We start from the raw sequence: 26719 nt of genomic DNA on the forward strand, positions 1-26719 counted from the left end.
ACAGGCTCAGCTTGGACTCCTTGGAGGAGCGAATGGGATGCCAGGATTGCACCAAACAATGTCTCAGAGATTAAGAGAAGAAAGGACAAAGGAAAGTACCTCAAAAAAACTGAAGTAACTTGAAGATCCAAATAGCCCCACTGAGTGTTGTTACTGAGGAGCCCTCTCAAGAGACTAATTAAAGCAGAGAATGGGAGGCCATGATTGCACAAAGCTCTCAGAGACTCCAAGGCAAGAGCAAAACCCAAAGTCCATGGAAAAACCTGCAGTCCCTGGGAGCATGAAGGAGCCCCCAGGGCCATTCCTGACCAAGGCTCCCCAGGCACTGGTCCCAGCAGATCCCTGAGGCCACTGGCATGTGGGGGGATGCTGAGGGCAGGACAAGGGCTGACAGTGCCCAGCCTTGCTGGGGCTGTGCCAGGAGGCCCCAGGGGCTCAGGACAAGGTGTCTGCTCACAGCCCTTGGTGGCACAGACCCTGCTGTGCCCCAGGCCACCAAGACTTGGCTTCTCTTTGTCCCCTCCTGTCATCACTGCCTCCCATTTCCTGCTCTGACTGCAACCTGGGCACACTTTCTCAGTTGTATCCCTCAGTGGGACCCATTAAAACTTTAAGAAATGTTGCAGTTTGATTCTAATTTTGGTTTCTTGAGAGGTTTCACCTCCCTCTCAGGGACTGATGTTCAGGGTCTCAGCACCAAATCCCAGAGAGGTTCATTAAAGTCCTTGTGCTGTGTCTGTGCTGCTGAGCTGGGCTGGGATCCTGGCACAGAGGACAGTCCTGGCAATGAAGAAGAGCTTCATAAACCCATTTCTCTTGATGAGCAGCTCTTCTCCCAGCCCAGCAGGGCTGAGCGCTCTGCCCGCAGCCACCCCAGGCACAGCACAGAGGCACAGAGAGCTTCAATCAGTCAGGGCTGGGAAGATGCTCACAAGTGCCTGGGGCAGAATCACTCCCAGCCCTGGACACAGGAAGCCTCTGGCTGCAGGACAATGCAGCTGCAGCTCCTGCAGGGATCTCCTAAAGCTGGAACATCCCAATGCCCACAGACTCTGTGAGTACAGCACTGGGTATTTCGGGTGCAGGGGAGATGAAATGCTCGTGAAGCTCTGACATGCTGAGGTGTTCTAATATGTCATAGAGTATTTCCAAGACAAGGTTTTTGATAAATATGAAGGAGATTCCTAAGACATTGTATTTGGTTTCCTGGTATAGGAGAATGGCAGGGAGGGAGGGGATAAATATTAAAGGTAATATAAATTTTCACAAATGCTTGAGACATGCAAACTGTTATTTTTAGTGATCAATAGCATTACAGGCATTTCCTAATGTGCTTTCAGCCGCTCTGCCCTTGGACAGCACCAGCATCCCCTGTGCTGGACCCATCAGGCTCAGTCTGACCTGTCCTTTCTCCAAGCTGCAAACAGAACCTGCCCCCAGCCAGTGCCCTGCAGACAGGCAGGGTTCTGTAGGGACAAGGAGAGTGCACAGAGATTTGGGGTCTGTGAGTGCTGGTAGGGAGACATCAGGCACAGGGAAGGATCTCCAGGAGGAAAACCTCCAGGAAGCAGAGAGAAGATCAGGCACTGATAGAAAATAAAACCCAGAAATGTTGTGGCAGGGGGAGTTTAGAGATCTCCAGAGGACCCCCCTCAGCAGTGCAGCCCCTCGGTCTGAAGAAGCCCCCTCCCTCCTGTCCCCCAGCCAAGCCTCTGCCCTCAGGGCTGGGGCTCCAAGGCGTGAAGCCCCTCCTGTGCAGGCAGAGCTGCAGCAGAGCCGTGGGGCAGCTCTGCAGCCCCGGGCCCAGTTCCCTCTGCAGAGCACAGGGCTGGGAGCAGCTGCCCGGCACTGGGGGCTCTGGGAGGGGGCACAGCTGGCTCAGGGTGACGCTGTCCCCAGTGCCCGGCTGTGGGCAATGCTGTCAGTGCAGCCAGGGAAGGAGCTGCACCTCCCTTACTCCAGTGCCATCATTGGGACACTTGGAACTCTCCCTGAGATTTCAGTCCAAACTGGGAGCCTTTCTCCAGGACACAAACCTCTCCTAGAATACTTTTAGTTTATCTGAAAGACTCACAGGGAAAGGCAGAGGTATTTTGACAGTGAAAAAGTAATTGGGGTCATAAAATGACCCACATGGCTCCTAGATTACAAATGTGGTAGTGGATTATGGTGGGTCCATCTCCTCTCAGCAGTACCTGGTGGTTTATAAGACAAACCTGGGACGGTGATCATGCTGCAACTGAACAAGTTTAAAGCCCAAAGAAAATGTGAACAGGTCAAGATGAAAAACCATTTTTCTTCTCTCTCCATTCATCACTTTGTCTTAGAGAAAATGCTCTGATCACCCTGAGGGCAGCACAAATGTTGAGATTTCTGCTATCCAGGAATACCAGGAGATGTATGGGGGGAAGTGTAAAAAAAACTGATCTAGAATTCTTAAACACTAAAGGGTGTCAGACTGTCTTAGACAAGAGGATGAAAGGGAAATGGCTTTGATTTTGGTTACAGGTGTGTCCTCTATCTCTTCACTGTCCCTTTCTCCATGCCAGAACCCAATGCCCAGAGTGCAGAAATGTCCAACAGCAGCTCCATCAGGCACTTCCTCCTGCTGGCATTGGCAGACACGCGGCAGCTGCAGCTCCTGCACTTCTGCCTCTTCCTGGGCATCTCCCTGGCTGCCCTCCTGGCCAACGGCCTCATCATCAGCGCCGTAGCCTGCGGCCACCACCTGCACACCCCCATGTTCTTCTTCCTGCTCAACCTGGCCCTCACTGACCTGGGCTCCATCTGCACCACTGTCCCCAAAGCCATGCACAATTCCCTCTGGCACACCAACAACATCTCCTACTCTGCATGTGCTGCTCAGGTGTTTCTCTTTTTCTTCTTTCTTGGAACAGAGTTGTCCCTCCTGACCATCATGTGCTACGACCGCTACGTGTCCATCTGCAAACCCCTGCACTACGGGACCCTCCTGGGCAGCAGAGCTTGTGCCCACATGGCAGCAGCTGCCTGGGCCAGTGCCTTTCTCAATGCTCTTCTGCAAACAGCCAATACATTTTCCCTGCCCCTGTGCCATGGCAATGCCCTGGGCCAGTTCTTCTGTGAAATCCCCCAGATCCTCAAACTCTCCTGCTCACACTCCTACCTCAGGGAACTTGGGCTCATTGCTGTTAGTGCCTGTTTATCACTGTGTTGTTTTGTGTTCATTGTTTTCTCCTATGTGCAGATCTTCAGGGCTGTGCTGAGGATTGCCTCTGAACAGGGAAGGCACAAAACCTTTTCCACCTGCCTCCCTCACCTGGCTGTGCTCTCCCTGTTCTTCAGTACTGGCACGTTTGCCTACCTGAAACCTGCTTCCATCTCCTCCCCATCCCTGGATCTGTCCCTGTCAGTTCTGTACTCGGTGGTGCCTCCAGCCCTGAATCCCCTCATCTACAGCCTGAGGAACCAGGAGCTCAAGGCTGCAGTGTGGAGATTGCTGACTCAAGTATTACAAAAACATTAATCTGCTGGCCTAATCCCATCTAATAAAAGCAATTTTTGATAGTTCTTGTTGGTTTGGTTGTGCATTTTTGTTCCTTTCTTTCTGTATTTTTTAACATAGTATACAAAGACAAGCCTTTGTTTGTTCCATTTCTCATTTTGTTTCTCTCCACATTCACTGTGTCCACAGAGGGTTTCAGTAAGTAGCTGTGATCTAAGGGTCTTTAATGAACTAAAGGATCTCTCTCCCAGCACATTTTTTTCCAGAGATGTCCCTGTTGTTCCCTTCCCTGGAGCTGCAGCAGCAAGGTCTGTGTGCAGAGCTGGGGCAGATCAGTGCTGGCACAGCAGCTGTGCCCAGCAGCAGCAGCAGCAGCACTTGGTGTTGCCAGTGCTGCTCCCGTGCCACTGCCCCGCTGCCCTCCTGCCCCTGGTGTTGCTGCAGGGCCTGAGTGCTCTCAGGGCCGGGCACAGCCCTGGGGGTGGCAGTGCCAGGGCTGCAGCAGGGACAGGCCATGGGCACTGCTGGGGCAGCGCTGACACCTCAGGGCAGGGCCTGGGGGCTGGAGGCTCCTTGCCCAGGCTCTCTCCAGAACACCTGGCCAGGCCAACGCTGAGCACAGAAAAGCCCCGGGAGCAGCCCCAGGCTGGCCGTGGGCAGGCTGGGCCCAAACAGCATGGCTGGTGCTCTGCAAGGTCCCTGCAAGGGGAGAGCCTGGCAAGGAGCAGCAGAGCAGGGGCTGATCCATCCCCAGTGCGCTGGACACCCCAGGGCAGCGTCCCAGAGCGTCCTCGTGCACCTGCCAACAACATCCCCCCTCTGCAGCCCTGGCCTCTCCCCCAGCTCACACAGGTGCCCCATCCTTGCAGGCACACACACGGCAGCACTGCCTCAGGAGCCCCTGTTTGCATTGCACAGAGCAGGCGTCAGCACCGCCATGGTGCTGCTGTGGGCAGAGGGACCTGAGGGAGCACAAATGCCATCAGCCCCTGGGGCCAGCAAGGGCTGCGGGACCAGAGGGAAACCACTCAGGTTTGTCGTGGCCTCTGAAGTCAGACAGAAAGTTTGTTCCCATGAGCTGTGACTTTCCTGTCCCATTGCAGACGTTGCTGCTCAGAGCCAGGGCTGCCTGGCAGCCACCCCCACACTGCTCTGAGCATTTCCTTTGCTTCATCTTTGCTTTCTTTACTCTTTCCTGATCCAGATTTCTTCCTGTTGCGCTTCCCTGTAACCTCCCCTGCAAACCACCCATCCCTTTCCTCTCTGTCCCCACTCCCCATTTCACTTCCTGATCTGGCACATTGGGAATGTCCCTTGGGGTGCAGGATCATCCTCCAAGTGCTTCAGGAATGGTCTGCAGGGTCTTGCAGTGCCTGGTGCCGCTCCCTTGCCAGAGGCACCACAGACCAGGGGGGCACATCTGGGCTGGTGTGTCTGGCTGTGGGGCTCCCTGTTGTGGGCAATGAGGAGGGGCTGGAGAGGCTCTGCAGGACTGAGAGGATGGGCTTTGGGGGCTGTGAGGAGAAGCTGAGGGACCTGGGCTGCTGCACCTTCTGAGGAGGAGGCCCAGGGCTCATCCTGAACTGCTCAAGGGGTGGTTTCAGAGAATCACAGAACGAGGAAGGCTGGAAAAGACCTTGGAGATCATCAAGTCCAACCTGTGCCCTGACACTGCCTTGTCTCCCTGAGCTTCCTTTTGTCCAGGATAAACAATCCCAGTTCTCCCAGCCCCTCCTCACAGGACTTGTATTCTAGACCCCTCACCAGCCTTGTTGCTCTTCTCTGGACACACTCCAGCCCCTCCATGTCCTTCCTAAATTGGGGGGCTCAGAACTGGACACAGCACTCAAGGTGCTGTGCAGAGCACAGGAGAAGAATCACTGCCCTGCTCCTGCTGGCCACACCATTCCTGATCCAGGCCCAGGTGCCAATGGCCTTCTTGCCCACCTGGGCACACTGCTGGCTCATGCCCAGCCTGCTGTCCATCACTGCCCCCAGGTCCCTTTCTGCCTGGACCATTTCCAACCACTCTGTCCCCAGCTTGTAGCACTGCAGAGGTTGTTGTGGTCAAAGAGCAGGTCCCCATTCTTGGTCTCGTTAAATGTCACCTTGTTGGATTTGTGCCCTGGATGTAGCCTGTCCAGGTCCCTGTGCAGAGCCCTCCTACTCTCTTGCACATGAACACTGCCAGAAAACTTGGTACCACCGCAGTTCTATGAGTCCCTGAAGTCTCACAATTGTCTCCATGATTCCATGAGTCCTCCCAGTGTCACAATTGCCTCTTGGTCTCAAGAGGCACCAATGTCATACATGTTTCCTTCATTCTAAGGGTCCCTGTCGAGCAGACCTGGCCCCTTGGTTCCATGGGGCACTACAGTGTCACAATGGCCCCATCATTACACGAGGCCCTGCTCTGTCACAATGCTCTGCATGGTTCCACAAGGCCCTGCAGTGTCACAGTGACCTCTGTGGTTCCACGAGGACCCAGACTGTCACCATGGACTCCTTGATTCCATTTATCCCCACAGTGTCACAATGGCCCCTGGGCTCTATGGTGCCATGTCATACACAGTGTCACTCCGGTCCTCTCAGTTCCACCAGGCCCCGCAGTGTCACAGTGGCCCCTTGCTTCCCCAGGGCCCTGCAGTGTCACAATCATCCCAGAATCACCAGGGCTGGAAAAGTCCTTAGAGAGCATCAAGTCCAACCTGTGACCCAACACCACCTTGTCACCCAGACCATGGCACTCAGTGCCACATCCAGTCTTTCCTGAAACTCTTCTAGGAATGGTGACGCACCTACCTCTCTGGACAGCCCATTCCAATGACCTTCCAATCACCAATGTTGTGAAGAATATTTCCTAATGTCCAGCCTAAATCTCCCTTAGTGCAGCTTTAAGGCTGCATCCTCTTCTCATGTCTTTGCTCCCTGGGAGAAGAGCCTGACCCCCACCTGGCTGCTCCCTTCTGTCAGGGATTTGTAGAGAGTGATGAGGTCTCCCTTGAGCCTCTTCTTCTCCAGGATAAACATCCTCAGCTCCATCAGCCACTCCTAAGAGGAGCTGTGTTCAAGACCCTGCACCAGCCTTGTCGCCTTCTCTGGACACACTCCAGCTCCTCCATGTCCTCCCTAAACTGGGGGGCCCAGAACTGGACACAGCACTCAGGGTGCTGCCTAAGCAATGCCAAACAAAGGGGAAGGATTACTGCCCTGCTCCTGCTGGCCACACCATTCCTGATCCATAGAAATCACTGGAGCTGGATGACGGAAATGGGAGGAAGGCTGTGGGGACAAAGTGTGACTGATTGTCAGCCATGAAGGTTCTTGATTTTCATATCTCTTCAGACTGCACTAGACGGTTCTGGGGGTCAATATTAATTGGACATTGCTGATGTCAACCTAGAAACAGGAAAAGTAAACCTAACAGGACAAAATACTTCTCTCTGCATTGTTGTCAATATGGTATATTCTCTTGGAATACAGTTCTGAAACGCATCTAATTAATAACAGAGGATTTGATAACTTCACTTATTCCCACTTATTCACTTATGCTTTTTTCTTCATTTGTTTTGAACAAATGTTTATGAGCTTTTCTCTCTGAGGCTCTGAACTCCATAAAAAAGAGGCTTCTGGAGTAGTAAAATTCTTCAGCAACCTCTAAATCATTGAGGATCCATCCTCATCAGAGCAGTAATGAGCAGAAATGAGCCCAGCTTTGTGGCTGCCCCAGCTTTGGGATGGGCCCTGGGCCTGGAGCAGGAGCAGCTCTGGAGGGCCCCAAGGCCGGGGCTGTTGTGCTGGCCTGGGCAGATGGGATGGCAGGAGGGGCTGCAGAGCTCTCAGGAGCTCAGGGAGAGGGCAGCAGGGCACACAGGGAGCCTCCTTTGGCCTTGGCCAAGCACCTTCCCCCATGGCCGGGGCTCAGTCCTCTCTGGGCTGCACTTGCTCACCCAATGGTGATGGCAGCAGCTCGGGCACTCGCAGTGTGGTCAAACCCACACACGATACAGGGGATGCCAATAGCAGTGCTGTGGGAGCTCCGCTGTCAATGCAGCAGGGTGGCAAGGAAAGGATGGGGGTCCTGGATATCAACCATCCCTCCCTCGGCTTCCTGCACTTCCTGCCTCTCCTCCCATGCTGCGTTCCCGAGGGTGCACTCACTCTCCTTGCTGCTTCCCTGGTGGGTGGTGCCCACGGCATCTCTGTTGGGCTCTCATGGCTGTGTCCAGTGCATGGCTCTGAGCCCCTTCTCTTTCTGCTGGGGAAAATCACGTTCCCATATCTCCAGCCGCTTCTTCTTTTTATAAGAGTCTTCTATTTCCAAGGATCCCCAGCAGGTTTTTCCATTCACAAGGTCCAGACCTCCACAGATCTCAGCTGTTGGCAACTCTTCCCGTTCACCTTCCTCTGCTGGGGTTCCATCTCCACTGCTGTCCCCATGGTCAGGTTATTGCTGATCACTCATGGCAGTGGAGACAGAAGGGATGACACAAAACTTCATGTTCATGTGACAGTAATTACTAACATTTCAGTTATAAAATTACAGTCAGGATTAATTATAACTGTAAGGCCTCAAGGCCAGCTGTTAGCCACTACACACAGCCACTGAGCAAAGCCACTGACCAGCCCCAATCACCACTCCTCACAGCTCACAGACCACCTCCACTGACCACACCAACAACTGACCACACTGCACTGGCCACCCCATTTACCACACCCACTGACCACCCTCTCACTGCCCAAAGCCACTCACGACCCCCCAGCAACCAACTGACCACACCCAATGACTACCCAAATGATCACACCCAAATGACCACACCCAAATGACCACACCCAAATGACCACACCAGTGACCACAGCCCACACCACTGACCACCCCCAGAGACCTTCCAACTGCCCACACACAGTGATCACACCCACTGACCACAGCCCAAAGAACTCCCAGCTGACCATACCCCAGCTAACAACCCCCAACCATAACCACTGATCACACCCACTGACCACACCCATATCCAAAAAACCAATGCCCACACCCCACTGACCACTCCCACTGACCACACCCCAATGACCCCTAAACTGACCATACCCCTACTGAACAGCTCCATTGTCCTTAACCAGTGACCACAGCCACTGACCACACCCATATCAAGAAACCAATGTCCACACTCACTGACCACACCCCAATGACCACATCCACTGACCACTCCCCCTTGACCAAACCCCACTGGCCACACCCCTTGACCACACCCAAAAGACCTCCCAACTGATGATACACCCAGGGACCACACCCACAACCCACATCCACTCCCCACACCCACTGACCAAACCCCAATGACCAACCCAATGACAACCCCCTCTGACCACACCACACCGACCATGTACAATGACCACACCCACTGACCATAACCACTGACCACACCCAGTGAACACACCTATTGCCAAGACAGCAATGCCCCCACCCCACTGACCACTCACTGACCACAGCCCACCAAATTCTGCCACGGACCACCCCCACTACCCACATCTACTGACCACACCCAACTGACCACACCTACTGACCACAACCACAGTCCACACCTACTGACCACAGAAACTGACCACACCCCAATGACCCCCAAACTGACCATACCCCCACTGACCACCTGCACTGACCAGAATCACTGACACCCACACTGACCACACTCACTGACTCCATCCATACCAAAAAAACAGTGCCCATATCCTCATGACCACCGCAACTGGCTGCACCCACTGACCTCCCCCAATGACCACATCCACTGCCCACACAGACCGCACCAAGAGACCACCCCTCACTGACCACATCCCAATGACCACACCCACTGACCACATCCACCGACCACACCTGTAGCCTTGTGAAGCCATATGTTCAGTGACTGAATTGTCTGTAAAGGCTTCTTCATCATCAGTCACAATGGACTCCTGAGTTCTGTGAGGAGACACGTTCCCACACTGTCACAATGGCCCCTTGGTTCCATGAGGATCCATAGTGTCTCCATGGTGTCCTTGGATCTGCTGCTGTCCTTGTCACAACTGACCCATGGTTCCATGAGGTTCTGCAGTGTCACCATGGTCACTGTCAGAGGCTGGATGAGATCCATATCCCCAGACACCTCGGGATGAGCTGTCAGTCAGTCCCACAGTGGGCTGGTGCTGACCCAGGCTCTCATTGCCCGAGCCATCCCAAGTCCCACCTGGGGGGAGGCCCACGAAGGGCCAGGGGCTGAGAACACAGAGCAGGAGCTCATCCCATGGTCTGTACCCTGCCTTCTCCTGGGGTCTGTGTCTCACCCACACTGGAACCCTAGGAGTTGGTAGCCATGTGTGTGTGTCTTTCTAGAGAGCTTCTGTCCTTCGGTCTCTCTCTCTTTCCTCTAATTCTAATGTTCTTTATATGGAACAGTTTGGCTACCTCATCAAGTTAAGTATTTAGAGGTTTCTAGATTAAAAAGGCAAAGTTAATGAAGTTACTGTTATGATAAGACCTTTATTTTGGCTAGACGCTATATTAAACCCTTTTCCAAAGTTCCTTGATATTCTATATTTTGTAAGTAAAATTTTGTGCCATTTTGAGCTCTTGAAAATATCTGGCTGGGGTTCCTCTCGTGCACCAAGCTTGAGTAAAGGAACCTTTGGTTACCCCCAGCATTTCATTGTTCTGGGGTGTTACAGCCCTGCAGGCTCACCATGGCCTCTTGTTTCCATGAGGCCCCACAGTGTCACCCTGTGCCTTGGTTCCATGAGCATGTGGAGTGTCCCACAGGCTGATGCCATTTGTCCTTGCTGCCCCTGCCATCCCACTGCCCCAGCAACAGCCCCGAGCCACCCGTGAGGGACAGGCCCTGCTGTCCCAGGCCTGGGCTCAGCCTTGGCCTTTCTGCTTCCTCCAGCCAGCCCAGGCCTTGCTCAGCATTGCAGTTCCCTGCTCACAGCCTTTGGCTCCTGCAATCCTGCCCTCAAGGATCTGCTCTCCCCAGGCCCTGGGGAGCCTTGGGCCCTCCCTGCCCTCACTCATGGCGGCCACTGATGCTCCAAGGCACTTGCAGTTTTGCTGCTGACTCCTGCAGCAGCTTCTTCAACCTTCTCTCAGTGCCTCAGGCTCCTGCCATCAGCCCCAAATCCCCAAATCTGGGCATCATTAAAATACACAAAGGCCTTGGGAGCTCTTTGTCTTCCTTCCATTGTCTTCAAGTCTCCAGGGCTTGTGCAGCTGCTTGCAGTCACTTTGGAGCTCTGTTAAGGAGGGAGATTTCAAAGTGCACCTCATGATTTTTGGTTTTAATCAAGAGCATATTATTTTTATTTTTCAGTTCATTGCAGAGGACATAGAAGAATGATAGATCATTCTCCAGGTGATGTTGATGCTGAATGTCTCCTTAGGAGGTCTGGGCACAGAGAAGAATGATCCCTTTCAGGGCTGACCCTGTTTGGACAACCTGCTCCTCACCCCCACCCTCACTGTGTCATTGCTCATCTGGGACTGACATCCTGAAACATAAAAAAATCCCCCAAAAATTATTATACTAAATAAAGTAAATAATTACATTATATATTTTATCTCTATAAAAGGAAATTTTATTAATTTTAATAAATGAAAAATAATTAAATTTACTAATTTTTTCCCATTTTTAAGAAGAAATAATGTTTTATTACCTATTGTTTTTGCATTTCTATTAAAAATCTATACATTTTTAGCAACCAGTGAAATTACTTATCATTGGCTCTAGGTAACACAATTCCCTTAATTATTGGTTCTCCATTTCTGCTTCTTTATACTAATTAGGATTTTTTTTCAGTCCTTTTGTAATCCTTATTATCATTTTGTCATTTAAGTTAAAATAAGCCACTCTGGGGTCCCTGGAGACACTCCTGGGATATATGTGGGTCAGGTTTGGGTCTGTGGAGGGAATTCAGAGAGAAGTTGAGGGTCTGGAGGACACTTCAGGGAGCCGGGTGGGCACTGGGCAGGGCACTGAGGGATTCTGACGGACACCTCGGCGTCCGGGGGAGCTCTTGGGAGTCCAGGGGGAAAACTTGGAGGTCAGGGAGGGGAATGTGGAGCCCTTCGGGGTCCGGGCGGGCACTTGGGGGGCTCGAACGGGACTCTCTGGGGCGCGGGGCATGATGGGAGTTGTAGGCGCGGGTAGAATACTGTTCAATGGAGCCGCGGAGCATCACGGGAGTTGAAGGCGCAGCCGCAAAGTCTCTCTGGAGTGCGCGGTGCATGACGGGAGATGAAATCACGGCTGGAATAGCAACCGACGGGAATCGCAGAGCATGATGGGAGCTGTAGTCCCGGAAGTGTCTGGGACGGGGCATGTGGGGTCCGGGAAGGCACCTGGGGGACGCTTTTGAGTCCGAGCTGTGACTTGAGGTGCTCAGGACGGAACGTGTACGGTTCGGGAGCATTTGGAGGGGAGCTTGGGGAGTTCTAAAGGGGCCCTTTAGGGCGCGGTGCACGGCAGGAATTTTAAGAGTGAAACTGTTATGAGGTGCTGTGGGGCCGCGGGAGATGACAGAAGATGAATTCCCAGAAGTGATTGTAACAGGAATCTGTGGGGCTGGGAGCATCCAGAGAATCCGGAGCCGCTCGTGGGGGCTTCTGAGTGGATGGTGAGGGGGCAGTTCGGGATCCTGGAGAGTGTGGGGGACGCTTATGGGACATGGGGGGAGGGGGCAGATAGCGGAGTTCCGTGGAGCGCGGGGCATGATGGACGTTGTAGTCCCAGCTCCAATGGGGCTCTATCGGGCCGCGGTGCATTATGGGAGTTAGAGGCAATAAAAGATGGCGCTGTCACCAGGCCCCGCCCCCAGTCCCCGATCCCCGGCGCTGATTGGCTGTGGGCAGTGATGGGCGGGGGCGGGAGCAGCCCATTGAACCCCTCCAGTCCCTCCCAGTACAGCCCAGTTCATCCCCAGTACAGTTCAATACAACTCCAGCGCCTCTCCAGTCCCTCCCAATACATCTGAGTTCATTCCTACTCTCGCCCAGTTCTCGCCAGTGTCAGCCCCAGTACACCCCAGTGCCCTCCGTCATCCCCACGCTGTTCAGAGTGTCTCCAGTTTGTCCCCATATACCCCATTATCACTCAAAGTATTCAAACTTTGCTCCAGTATTGCCCAGTGTTAGTCCCAGTGTGTCCTGGTATGTCCCAGTGTGTCTCTGTAAGCCCCCAGTCCATCCCAGTCCACCCAGTTTCCCCCTCAGCATTCCCAGTGTTTCCCAATATGTCCCAGTCCTCCCCAGGGTTTCCAAGGAAAATTGAACTTCTCATGGTTTCCATGGCACCCAAACCCAGCAGTGGGGTCAGTGCAGTGTCCATGGCCACAGCGCCTGGCAGTGCCCAGTGCAGGTTGGGATGATGATCCACCCTCACAGCTGGCCCAGGGCAGCTCTGCAGTGGTTTTGGTGGCACCTTGGGCTGGCACACACCTGAGGAGTGTGTCTGTTTGCAGTGGGGGAAATCAGAAGATTGCTTCAAGAAAAAAGGAAAACCCCTTTGCCAGACCTCCTGAGGAGTGACCCTAGATCAGTATCGGACACTGAATGCTGCAATCACCTCTGCTCTATAGAGAACAGTAATAAAAAGGACACCATTTAAAATAGGAATGTGGTTACATTTCTTAGAAGTTCTTCTTGAAATATTTGTCCATAACTGAAGTTGAAACTTTCCTCATCAACTGCACCAGACCAGAGGGAAATCAAGGCAGAGCTGTGGTTTGTTAGGAAACCTCTCAAGAACTCCAAGTCAGAATTAAAGTCCAAAGTTTCTTAAAAGTTTTAATGGGTCCCACTGAGGGACACAACTGACAAAGTGTGCCCAGGTTGCAGTCAGAGCAGGAAATTGGAGGCAGAGATGACAGGAGGGGACAAAGAGAAGCCAAGTCTTGGTGGCCTGGGGCACAGCAGGGTCTGTGCCACCAAGGGCTGTGAGCAGACACCTTGTCCTGAGCCCCTGGGGCCTCCTGGCACAGCCCCAGCAAGGCTGGGCACTGTCAGCCCTTGTCCTGCCCTCAGCATCCCCCCACATGCCAGTGGCCTCAGGGATCTGCTGGGACCAGTCCCTGGGGAGCCTTGGTCAGGAATGGCCCTGGGGGCTCCTTCATGCTCCCAGGGACTGCAGGTTTTTCCATGGACTTTGGGTTTTGCTTTTGCCTTAGAGTCTCTGAGAGCTTTGTGCAATCATGGCCTCCCATTCTCTGCTTTAATTAGTCTCTTGAGAGCCTTTCTCAGTAACAACACTCAGTGGGGCTCATGGGATCTTTAAGGTACTTCAATTTTTTCAGGTACTTTCCTTTGTCCTTTCATCTCTCAGTCTCTGAGATGTTTTTGGACATTCGTGGCCCCCAGTTCTCTGCTCAAAGGAGTCAAAGAGAATCCTGTGTTGGGGATGGACCTCAGTGGAACCCATTAATGCTTTGAGACACTTTCGGTTTTTCTTCTGACTCTCACTCTTTGAAAGAAAACTGCAATCTCCTCTCAGGCCCTGAGGTTCAAGGGCTCAGCACCAAAAGCACCACGGAGCTCACTGGGATCAAGCAAGTCCTGACAAACCACGGCTCTGCCTTGATTTCCCTCTGGTCTGGTGCAGTTCATCAGGAAGGTTTTCAAATCCACTTAGGGGGAAATATTTCAAAGAGTTTCGAAGAAATATCCATTCCTATTTTGAATGAATGGTTTTTAATACTGCTCTGTTTAGAGCAGAGTTGACTGCAGCACTCTGTGACTGATATTGATCCTGGGTCTCTCCTCAGGAGGTCTGGCCTGCTCAGAGGAGCTGTGACTTGAAGTCTGACCCAGTGTGGACAACCTTGCTCCATATTCCCCAACTCCATCCTGTCTGTCCTCCCTCATCTGCGACCTGCTTTGCTTGGAGAACTGGCTGCACTGAGACAGAGACAGGATTTTCCTTTACTTTTTTTAGAAGAATCTAGAATTCCTAACTTTCTCCATTAAAAACAGGGTCACTCCTCAGGTGTGTGCCAGACCAAGGTGCCACCAAGGAGGTTCCCCCTTCCCCAAGGCAGAAGCCTGGAAAGAATGTTTGAGACCTTTGAACTCCTTGGTTCCCTGAGGCCTTGCAGTGTCACAAAGGCCCCTTGGTTCCATGAGGTTCATTGGTGTCACCATGGTCTCTCTCCTTGGTTCCATGAGGTTCATTGGTGTCACCATGGTCTCTCTCCCTGGTTCCACGAGGTTCATTGGTGTCACCATGGCCTCTCTCCTTGGTTCCATGAGGTTCATTGGTGTCACCATGGTCTCTCTCTTTGATTCCAGGAGGTTCATTTGTGTCACCATGGTCTCTCTCCTTGGTTCCAGTAGGTTCATTGGTGTCACCAGGGTCTCTCTCGTTGGTTCCATGTTGTTCATTGGTGTCACGATGGTCTCTCTCCTTGGTTCCAGGAGCCATCACAATGTCACAACGGCCCCCTGGTTCCAGGAGGTTCCTGCAGCAGGACTTCCCCTGTGGCACAGCAGAGCTCATCTGTTCTGTCCATCAGCTGGGCCATCACTCAGGGCATCTTCCCCCTCTCAGCAATTGCTGAGATAACCCAGGCTGGACATCTGTCCTGTGCTGAGTTATCTCTGGTGCCAGGGAGGTGGAATTCCCAGCTGACCATGAACATCCTGCCTTGAGAGCAGAATGAAGGGAGGGAGATAAGCCTTGAATTTCTGAGTGACACACACTTCACTGTACAAACTATAAAATATACACAAAACTTTCACCATACAAAACTCTTCTGCATAGTTCCTGGAAACAGGCAGGGCTTCACTTCGAAGTCTGGATGAATCTTTGTGGTTCCTTTTCTGGAAGCTGAGTGAAAGGGCTCCATGTGCACTCCCTCATCAGTTCAGTGGTAAGTTACATTGACTCCTGATCTCTGCTATTTCTTCACTGGCTGTAATATAGGTAACTTTGTTGTGCACAGGGTTTGTATCTACCTGTACTTCTTTGGTTTATCCTGGGCAGTAAGTAGTCCATTTAACGTCTCTTGTCTGTTATTCATGAGTACATTAAATAAATAATTAAATTTATAATAGACCTAATTTTCCATTCTCAAGAACTTGTGGGCAAGAGTAATTTGGGGTTTAGGTATTTGAAACAGAGCTACTGCCACAAACCTGAGCATAAGGCAGAACTTGTCTAAGCTTTCAGTGAATTTGTAACATATTTTATTTAAAAACAATGAGCAGGAATATATTGTTTTCCCATTTATTCTTTTCCACGTTATAGACTGATATCGCCAATCTTCAGCTGATATTGATCCCCAGCACCTCCTCATGCTCTCTGACCCTTTATGGCTGACAATCAATCATACTCTGTCCCTACCCCCACCCCACCATTTCCCTCATCCAAGCCCTGGCACTCAGAGCAGCCCAGTGCAAATCTGAGCTCCCTGCAGTCCAGGCTGTGCCTGCAGCTTTCAGCTCCTTGGCACCAAGTCCCAGCTGCTTTCCTTGGAGAAGGAGCTGCCCCAGACACAGAGGGATGTTCATTTGGGGTCAGCAAACAGAAGCCAAGGCAGGCCCAGCTCCATGGCAAACACAAGTGCAGCCCAAGGAGTGCTGGGCAATGGAGCCACATGCAGGGGTGTCCCCAGGGCTCAGGACTGGGGCCAGGGCAGTTCAATGTGTTCCTTGCTGATGTGCACCAGGCCATGGAGGGCACCCTGAGTCAGTGTCCAGGGGAGCCCAAGCTGGCTGGGAGTGTGGCTGTGCTGCAGGGCAGCAAGCTCTGCACAGGGATCTGGCCAGGCTGGAGCCATGGGCCCAGGACAATTGGATGAGCTTCAGCAAGGCCAAGGGCCGGCTCCTGCCCTGGGCTCACAACCACCCCAAATCCCTGGCCGTGCCCTGCCCCTGATCCCCACAGCCTGTCCTGTTTCCTTCATCCCTGCCTTGCCAGGGACTCTGTGGGACAAGGGAGCTCTGCTGTGCCTATGGAGGGAGGTGCAAGAGCCACCAGTGCAGTGGGCACCACAGCTCATCAGGTTTGTGTCCTTTGGGGGTCAGGAACTGCTGAGACTCAGAGGTACAGAAAGGTTTCTCTTCATGGCCAACATAAGAAGTGTATCAATGTTATAATTTAATAAACATCAGAATTCTTCCCTCAGCTGTGTGCAATGTCAAACCAGTATCAGATATGTCCACCATGCACAAGGGATTTCCATTCAGAAACAATTTTAAAAAAAGACATTAGAAAGGGTGATTCTATTACAAATGAAAACACAACTAAGACTGATGTGAAATTATCAGAGAACAACTGGAGAAGGAAATCTGGGAGCAATGGGAGGGCCATAGAACCATCTCGTCTAGTGAAAAGATATCCTTAGACATGGCCATTTAAACAGGAGAGCGGGTAACACCCAAATGGAGAGGGACATGAAATAATAGACAGCATAGTAGTAACACAGGTAGAGGGGAAGAGCAGGATTTCTTCTCCTGTCATCAGTACATATCCAGGAAATTTCTGTTCTCTCCTGGTGGGAAGACATGGATATTTCTTCAAGTACTCAAATGCCCCAGCTAGTGAGATGTGTTCATGCACCTTGCAAGTGTCAGGTTCCCTACACCCCCAGAGGGCTCCTGTCCCATAAAAATCTGCTCTGGCCCATTCCAAAATCGAGCGCAGCATTGTTCCAGGATCATCAAGGTGCTGAGGATGGAAGGGACCTCAGCAAGTCTGCAGCCCAAGCTGTCAGAAACTGGGTCAGACCAAGTGGTTTAAGGCTAGATGTGATCAGAATTTGATTATCCAAAAGAAGAGTGATAGGGCATTATCTGAGAACCTGTCTGAGCCCATGGGAACAAAGGTTTTCCACATGTCCTGTCTGATCTCCCCTCTGTCCCCCCTTTCCACCCATTGTCTTTTGCCTCCCCCAGGCCCCCCGGTGAAGATCCTGGCTCTGTGTTCTCCATCAGCTCCTGGCTGGCACTGCCAGGCTGGGATGAGGAGCCCCTCAGCCTTCCCTGCTCCGGGCTGGACAAGCCCAGCTCCCTCAGCCTCTGCTCACAGCCAAAGGGCTCCAGCCCCACCTTGGAGGCCCTTCCCTCACCCTGCTCCAGCTGCCAGACATCTTTCCTGCCCTGGGCAACCCAAACCAGGCCCCAGTGCCCTGGATAATCCACGTCCTTGATGTCCTGGTCCCACAGCCCTGGGTGCTCCTGCCCTGCCTCGCTGCCAGGGCACACGGCTGCCTCCTGCCCAGCTCCTGCCCACCAGGAGTTTTCTGACAGGGCCTGGTGGATACAGGGAGGGCTGGGGATGTTGTCTACTTGAACTTTAGCCTTTGACACCCCATCCCACAGCATTCCCTGGAAAAGCTGAAGCCTGTGTCTTGGAGCGGTTCACCCCTCCCTGGGCTAAGAACTGGATGGACATTGGGGCCCAGAGAGTGGTGGGGAATGGTGCCACATGCAGCGTGTGTGCAGTGGTGTCCTGCAGGGATCAGTGTGGGCCCAGTCCTGTTTAACATCTTTATTGATGATGTGGAGAAGGGAGCACAGTGCAACATCAGCAAATGTGCAGATGGCACCAAACTGGGTGTGAGTGTGGATGTGCTGGAGGGCAGGAGAGCTCTGCAGAGGGACCTGGACAGGCTGGATCCAGGGCCCAAATCCAACAGGGTGAGGTTTAACAAGACCAAGAGCCAGGTCCTGCACTTTGGCCACAACAACCCCTGCAGTGCTCCAGGACTGGGGACAGAGTGGCTGGAGAGGGGCCAGGCAGAAAGGGACCTGGGGGCAGTGATGGACAGCAGGGTGGACATGAGCCAGCAGTGTGCCCAGGTGGGCAAGAAGGCCAATGGCCCCTGGCCTGGATCAGGAATGGTGTGGCCATCAGGAGCTGAGCTGCTGTGCCACCCCTGAGCTGCCCCCACCTCTGCACACAGATATTGCTGCGGCAGCTCTAGAGAAGGGAGCAGAAGGAAGCTCCAGACAAAGGAGATCTCCAGTAAAATAAATTGCTGGGAGATCCTTTAGTTCATTTAAAGCTACAGAGGACAGAGCCCCTCATGGACAGACTCTGGGGCCACAGAAAAGGTGGAGAGTCAAAAAAATATCACAAACATGGACATGATTTTGTAGACAAATTATTACAGTAAAACAAAGGTATAAACTTCCCACAATGAAGAAAAAATACAGAATTCTCAAAAACTATTAATATGAAAAGTGACTAGGAGAAATTGGCAACTTGCAGAAAATGGAAAGGTTTAATGTTTCTGAAACCATCCAGTCATCAGTGTCCACAGTGCAGCCTTGAGCTCCTGGTTCCTCAGGCTGTAGATGAGGGGGTTCAGGGCTGGAGGCACCACTGAGTACAGAACTGACAGGGCCAGATCCAGGGATGGGGAGGAGATGGAGGGGGGCTTCAGGTAGGCAGATAGAACAGTGCTGAGGAAAAGGGAGACTACAGCCAGGTGAGGGAGGCAGGTGGAAAAGGCTTTGTGCCGTCCCTGCTCAGAGGGGATCCTCAGCACAGCCCTGAAGATCTGCACATAGGAGAAAACAATGAACACAAAACAGCCAAGTGCTAAACAGCCACTGAGACCAATGAGCCCAAGTTCCCTGAGGTAGGAGTGTGAGCAGGAGAGTTTGAGGATCTGTGGGATTTCACAGAAGAACTGGCCCAGGGCATTGCCATGGCACAGGGGCAGGGAAAATGTATTGGCTGTGTGCAGCAGAGCATTGAGAAAGGAACTGGCCCAGGCAGCTGCTGCCATGTGGGCACAAGCTCTGCTGCCCAGGAGGGTCCCGTAGTGCAGGGGTTTGCAGATGGACACGTAGCGGTCGTAGCTCATGATGGTCAGGAGGGAAATCTCTGCTGAGAGGAAGAACACAAAGAAAAAGAGCTGAGCAGCACATGCAGAGTAGGAGATGTTGTTGGTGTGCCAGAGGGAATTGTGCATGGCTTTGGGGACAGTGGTGCAGATGGAGCCCAGGTCAGTGAGGGCCAGGTTGAGCAGGAAGAAGAACATGGGGGTGTGCAGGTGGTGGCCGCAGGCTACGGCGCTGATGATGAGGCCGTTGGCCAGGAGGGCAGCCAGGGAGATGCCCAGGAAGAGGCAGAAGTGCAGGAGCTGCAGCTGCCGCGTGTCTGCCAATGCCAGCAGGAGGAAGTGCCTGATGGAGCTGCTGTTGGACATTTGCTGTGTCTTGGCATGGGGATCTGTAAGAACAGTAATCATGGAATAGTTTGGTTTGGAGATGACTTGAAATATCCCAGCCCAGCTTGGTGTCACTTTCCCCCCACTGCCTGCCCAGGGCTCTGCTGCCTGGAGCTCTCCCTGCCAGCTGCTGCTTCCCTGTGCCCAGGGCTGGGCCCTGCCAGTGCTGCCAGAGCCCAGCCCAGCCCTGGGGGCTCAGCTCTGCCCTGCAGACCCCTCCCAGCACAGGGCACTGCCAGGGCCAGCTCTGCCTCTGCAGGCTCTGATGGCAAAGTCAGAGCAACCCTGAGGAGGTTGGAAAAGCAACACTGATGCTGCCTGTAAGGGGCCCTGTGCTGATTTCTTTCTTTGCCTGGTTTATTCAGACCTGAGAGAAATTGTTCTTATTATTCTCAACCTGAATAGAGATATGAATATCAATGTTCAATTTTTTATCTAGGCGACCATGAGCAGTAGATTATAAAATCAGGATTTTCCCTTTTATGCAGCCCCTGACTTGCTGTGCTCCCTTTATAATCTATTTGGAAATGTTCTGTAGTTAAATGTCGTGCTGGGATCAGTCCTGATCAATGCACCATCCTCACCACACAAGGAGAACACTTCCAAGTCTCACCAGCTGTCTCCCTCCACCCAGACCTTGTCCCCCAGTGCTGGCAGCAGCTCCCAGGGCTGGCTGAGAGCTGTCCCTGGCAGGCAGCAGAGTCCCTGCCCAGCACAGCACCCTGGGCTGCAGGACCCTGCTCTGCAGGACAGCCCTGGGCACCCCTGGCTGCTCTACAGGAGAGAGAATCAGAGAATGTACTCACAGAGTCTGTGGGCATTGGGATGTTCCAGCTTTAGGAGATCACTGCAGGAGCTGCAGCTGCATTGTCCTGCAGCCAGAGGCTTCCTGTGTCCAGGGCTGGGAGTGATTCTGCCCCAGGCACTTGTGAGCTTCTTCCCAGCCCTGACTGATTGAAGCTCTCTGTGCCTCTGTGCTGTGCCTGGAGTGGCTGCAGGCAGTGCCCTCAGCCCTGCTGGGCTGGGAGAAGAGCTGCTCATCAAGAGAAATGGGTTTATGAAGCTCTTCTTCATTGCCAGGACTGTTCTCTGTGCCAGGATCCCAGTCCAGCTCAGCAGCACAGACACAGCACAAGGACTTTAATGAATCTCTCTGGGATTTTGTGCTGAGGGCCTGAACATCAGTCCCTGAGAGAGAGGTGGAGAAACCTCTCAAGAACTCCAAGTTAGAATAGAAGTGCAAAGTTTCTTAAAAGTTTTAATGGGTCCCACTGAGGGACACAACTGAGAAAGTGTGCCCAGGTTGCAGTCAGAGCAGGAAATTGGAGGCAGTGATGACAGGAGGGGACAAAGAGAAGCCCAGTCTTGGTGGCCTGGGGCACAGCAGGGTCTGTGCCAGCAAGGGCTGTGAGCAGACACCTTGTCCTGAGCCACTGGGGCCTCCTGGCACAGCCCCAGCAAGGCTGGGCACTGTCAGCCCTTGTCCTGCCCTCAGCATCCCCCCACATGCCAGTGGCCTCAGGGATCTGCTGGGACCAGTCCCTGGGGAGCCTTGGTCAGGAATGGCCCTGGGGGCTCCTTCATGCTCCCAGGGACTGCAGGTTTTTCCATGGACTTTGGGTTTTGCTCTTGCCTTGGAGTCTCTGAGAGCTTTGTGCAATCATGGCCTCCCATTCTCTGCTTTAATTAGTCTCTTGAGAGGGCTCCTCAGTAACAACACTCAGTTGGGCTAATTGGATCTTCAAGTTACTTCAGTTTTTTCGGGTATTTTCCTTTGTCCTTTCTTCTCTTATTCTCTGAGACATTGTTTGGTGCAATCCTGGCCTCCCATTCACTCCTCCAAGGAGTCCAAGCTGAGTTGGTGTTAGGGATGGACCTCAGTGGGATCCCTTAATGCTTTGAGACACTTTGGGGTTTTCCAGACCTTGAGATTAGTTGTCACTGGTTTAAGGTTTTGGATTTATCACGTATCACTGGAAGTCTTGCACCCCTCGCCCTGTTTGCCAGTTCTGGATCTGTTTATCACAATCCTGTCTGCCTCTCCTCCCAGTTTTGCAAGTACAGTAAATGTCAGGCATTCCTCATTGTCTTGGTTAACTAATTTTGATGAACTATTCCTTACTCATCAGTTCCCCGTCTCACTCCCCCTCCCCTTTTCTGGAAAATTTTAAGTAAATTCTTTTACTTACTACAAGGATTCTCTTGCTTGCCAAATGTTACGATGGTGTCTCTCAGTGCCTTTCTGTGCACCTTTGACAATGCTGTTAAAATTGCTATGTGTTTCAACTTTCTCCAACTCCAAACACTTATCATAATGGATACTACAAACCTGATACCAACTAGTATCAATATTAGAGTTATTGGGTGTAGCAGTGTGTTTAAAATTCCACTTGCAATTGTTGACCATGCAAAGAGTGTATCCCACCAGTGATGACTTGTGTCCTGTGTCAGACTCTGTACAATTTTGAGTATCCTTTTTGTGTCATGCTAGACAGTAACTAGAGCTTTTTGTCCATGTTCTCAGGTCTCCTTCAAGGTTTTAGCCAGGTCTTGATGTTTGGCTAATTGTCTTACCATTGTAAGGTCCATTCCAATAAGTGTAGGTAATAATTTGTGATACATTGTGTAATTAGATCTTATCAGCTGGTGGGATCCAATGGTGCAAAATATGAGAAGTCACATCCAACAATCTTAGCAAAATGACAAATATGAAAATTGGAGTGATTCTTATCAGACAAAATTGCATAATTGCTGTTATCTATTTCTGTAAAAGCACAAGCAGTTCTTAGGCATACACAGCCTTGGTCAATATATACAGGCACAGTCTTTTGACTCGGATTTGGATGAATGTCAGAGTGACAGACTCCTTGCTCAGTGTCCAGACATATATTTTGGGCATCAATTGTATTACCCTCGCAAATAAATCCTCGCTGTTCTCGGGTGATGCAGGATTCTAGGTTTGCAGTTTGCCATTTCTCATTCGGTTTTTGGGCCCCCATTCTATGTTCTGTAGGGTGGAGCACTGTCCCCTCATGGTTTAATCCTAGTGCAATAATGGGGTGAGTGACATGAATCGTGCCATTACGGATAGTGAGAACAAAGGCAGTGTCCACATCATCAATGGGATCAGAGGTGGAATTCACCAGGGTCCACCATGATTGGAACTTTCTTTCAAAACCTGTGGCATTATCCCAAACTGCCTGTGGAATTTCAGTCTGGAAAGCTCCTTCATTCCCTCCCCTTATGATCAAAGTAGTTATTGATTGTATCCATAACTGTGCTTGTATCCAGCTGAGAGCTAAAGACACATTATCCTGGGCCACATGGAGTGCATCTAGTATTAATTTGTGCTCTTGCTCCGCCACCTTTTCCCATTTTGGTAGCATTCTTGAGATCTGCCATTGGTTAGTTCCTGACACTAATAGGGATGACTGTAGGGGTTGTTCTAGTTTTGTCAAATCATTGGTTGCCATGGCCAGCTTATTCATTATGATTTTTGAATCAATTCGATTTAAAACCCCCAGTCCTGTTCCTAATATCCCAGTAAGATCCCTTCCACTCCTGAAGTGTGCCTGCTTCTGTAGCAATGTCATCCATCCCTTAAAGGATGTGTCTAGGCAAGAAGTGGCTAGTGGCTAGTGACTGGCTGAACTTCTGGGATATTAATTTGCATTAGCAATTCAACACCTTTGAGAAATCACTGTGGATTAAACAATAATTGCTGTTGGCCCATATTTCTTATTACACAGGGACTGACTTCATAGATTTTAGGTTCCAGCTTGGGTGGTGAAGTCTGGGCTTGAGGGCCTACAGCCAATTGAGTTGTTGTAATGGACTCAGTTGTTGTAGGGGTGGCATTTATTTTAAATTTAAATGAGAGTCCCATAGTATTCCAGACCCCAAAGACAAATCACTGTAACAGTCTGTGTTAGAGTAAAATTATACCAACAGTCTAATTCATTTGGACAACTACATAATTCCTCTACAGTAGCTGTTGTGACACAGATTTTGGGTACTTCCTCATGGGTAGTCCCATTAATCATTCAGCACCCTACTCTGATGACCTCTCCTGTAGTTCCTGGGTGTCCATCCTTCCCACAACCCCGACTCTATATATTCCCAATCATGCCTTTTTTATATCTGGTCCCCATGTATGCCCACAGTTGATAAGTTTAGATCTTTAACTCTTTGCCAGTCTCCCATGTAACCAGTGGCTCAGTTAAAGGCTTTGGACCAAGGCCATCCAATATCGTTCTGGCTAGAAGTACTTTCTAACTCTTGAAATATAATTACAAACAGAGCAGCTTTCTTAATTCAATTCTTAATATTTTCAGATTGAAATGGCCTCATTTTGCTTGAGTGAATTTTAGCTTTAGTTCATCATTGCCCGGTGTTACTTTCCAGGGAGCTTTGGGAGCTTTCTTCACTCGAGTGTGGTGTATCCAAGCACTCTGTTCCTTGATCTTAATCGTGGTAAAGGAGGTGACAAGCACTCGGTATGGTCCTTCCCACTCTGTTTTCAAGGTGTTTTCTGCAGGAGACTTAACAAACACATCATCTCCAGGCTGTATGTCATGTACTGGTCCATCAAGCCCTTCACTTTGAGTTCCAACCACATGTTTTTTCTATTTCTCTGAGTTATTTATCAAGCCACCATATATGCAGTCAGTGTTTTTTCCCCAGCATGGGTAGACATTTCCTTCTGGATGCCGTACAGTTTCCCATAAACCATTTCAAAAGGGCTTAGCTTTTCTTTGGTTCCAGGTTTAGTTCGAATTTGCAGCAGTGCCAGTGGGAGAACTTGAGCCCAGGGCAAATCAGCTTCCTGCCCCAGCCTCACAATTTGTTCTTTGATTAAATGATTCATTATCCCCACTTGGCCACTTGACTGAGGGTGAGATGGAGTGTGGGGTTTCCAATTTGTGCCCAAATGATGGCTGGTCTGCTGCACTATTTTTGAGATAAAACCTGATGCACTGCCTGAGGCCATGGTGGCTGGAACTCCAAAGCGTGCTATTATCTCTTGTAACAGTACCTTGGTCACCTCTGGAGCTTTAGCAATCCTGGTGGGGAAAGCCTCTGGCCATCCTGAAGAGGTGTCTGTTAACACCAGCAAACACAGATACCTCCCTTTTCTTGGAAGTTCTGAACAATCAATTTGCCATTGTTGCCCAGGCCCCTGGCCTTTTCCAATTTTGCCAAGTTTAGGCTTGGGGATGTTTTTGGGTTTAGTCTGGAGGCAAAGATCACACTGCCGAGTCACTGGAGTGACAGTGGCATACAATTTCCTAGCAACAATTCTTTCAATTAAGTCCTTGTACAAGGCCTCTACTCCCCAGTGTGTTTTCTGCTGTTCTTCCTTTACCAGTGACCACAATTAATTGGAGGGGATGACCAGCTTCCCTTTTCCTTTTTTAGTGACAGCCCATCCCATTGGGTTATATTTTCCTCTTTGACTTGTAATTAGTTTCCTCTCCTCTTTGTTACATACTGGTTTACCTTCTAAGGAAATCTGTCCATTTGCAATCAAGGCTCCCTCAGTTGCTACTGCACCTTTTGCTGCTTCTTTGGCCTCTCTGTCCTCCAGCTCATTTCCTTCCTCCAATTCTGAGCTCACCTTCTGGTGTGCCTTAATGTGCATCATTGCTACCTGCTCAGGTAGCTGAACTGCTTCCAGTAGCAGAAATATTTTCTCTGCATGTTTGATGTTTTTCCTTTACGAATTCAACAGTCCCTTTCCTTCCAGATGGCTCTATGTGTGAGTACAATTCCAAATGCATATCTACAGTCTCTATGAATGTTTCTTTTCTTTCCTTTCATGATCTCCTGCATGTGAGTTACAACAATTATCTCAGCTTTTTGTGCAGAGGTGTCTATTGGTAAAGGTCCAGATTCAATTTCCACTTTGCAGGTGGTAACTGCATTCCCAGCATGTTGCTTTCCACTGACGGCGTAGCTGCTCCCATCAGTGAACCAGGTTTCTGCATCATCCCAAGGGGTGTCCTTCAGATCTGGGCAGCTGGAGGAGGAGGCTTCGATAGTCTCCAGGCAGTCGTGGTGTACTGGCTCCCCTTGATTTCCACTAAGGAAAGAAGCTGGGTTGATAATGTTAGTCACAATTATCTCTGCATCATCTTGTTCTACCATGGTGGCTTGGTGTTTCAGGAACCTTTGTGGGGAGAGCCAGTGCCTGCCCTTTACTTCCAGCACTGCACACACTGTGTGAGACACTAGCACAGTCACTTTCTGGCCCAGGGTGGATTTGTGTGCTTCCTGGATGTTTGGCACAACTGCTGCTACGGCTCTGAGCCATCCCAGCCAGCTCTTGGCCATCGTGTCTCCCTGCTTAGAGAAGTAAGCACCTGCCCTTTGATATGGGCCCAGATCTTGGGCTGGTGTCACCAGGGCAATCCCTTATTCTGCATGGGAAAATATAAATCATGGTTTACTTACATCTGGCATTCCCAGAGCTGGGGCCAACGTAAGAGCCTTCTCTAAGTTGGCTCGTGTGGCCTCTTTTGTCCACTGAAGGTCCCTGTTCCCAGTTGCAATGAGAGCATACGATGGTTTTACAAGTAGTCCATAATTACAGATCCACAATCTACACCACCCTGTCATTCCTAAAAAGGTTTGCAGTTCCTTGATTGTCTCAGGTTTTGGAGTTTGGCATATCTCTTCTTCACGACTTTGCCCCAAGGTCCGTTGTCCAGCAGAGATCTCGTATCCCAGGTAGATCACTTTCTGTTTCACTACCTGAGCCTTCTTCTTTGATACCCTGCTGTTGCAGCGTGTTTCTTGTTAATGCTATGTTCTGTTATTGCCCAAGCTAATGGTTTAGTCCAAAATTATACCCTCCCATCCACCTTGTCAATCTATTCTGAATTACTTGTCAATCCTGCTTTGTGCCAGCCCCCTGCTTGGAATTCTTCTTTGGAAATCCCCTAAAACTCCAGGTCTCATTGTCCATGTCACCCAGTTTTCTCCCATACCTCTCTCACTGGACAACGCCTTTGGAAACCCTACCCTTAATCCCTCCTCAGAATTTCT

The 26719-nt window shown here is 51.0% G+C and overlaps 2 protein-coding genes across 2 annotated transcripts; one reads left to right on the plus strand and one right to left on the minus strand.

Annotated features, from left to right (window-relative positions):
- Positions 1-2572: 2572 nt before the first annotated feature.
- LOC134057385 (olfactory receptor 14A16-like) lies at positions 2573-3505 on the plus strand. The gene has a single exon (XM_062514374.1). The coding sequence runs from the start codon at positions 2573-2575 to the stop codon at positions 3503-3505; it is 933 nt and encodes a 310-aa protein (XP_062370358.1).
- A 4192-nt stretch (positions 3506-7697) lies between these two features.
- On the minus strand, positions 7698-25316 carry LOC134057406 (olfactory receptor 14J1-like). The gene is made up of 5 exons (XM_062514394.1): positions 25172-25316; positions 24708-24760; positions 18764-19489; positions 8620-8747; positions 7698-7914 (listed from the first exon to the last, which is right to left on the minus strand). The coding sequence occupies exons 1-5, from the start codon at positions 25314-25316 to the stop codon at positions 7698-7700; spliced, it is 1269 nt and encodes a 422-aa protein (XP_062370378.1).
- Between the last annotated feature and the right edge of the window lie 1403 nt (positions 25317-26719).

This window comes from Cinclus cinclus, unplaced genomic scaffold (assembly GCF_963662255.1).
Source record: "Cinclus cinclus unplaced genomic scaffold, bCinCin1.1 SCAFFOLD_32, whole genome shotgun sequence".
In the NCBI taxonomy this organism is placed as follows: Eukaryota; Metazoa; Chordata; class Aves; order Passeriformes; family Cinclidae; genus Cinclus; species Cinclus cinclus.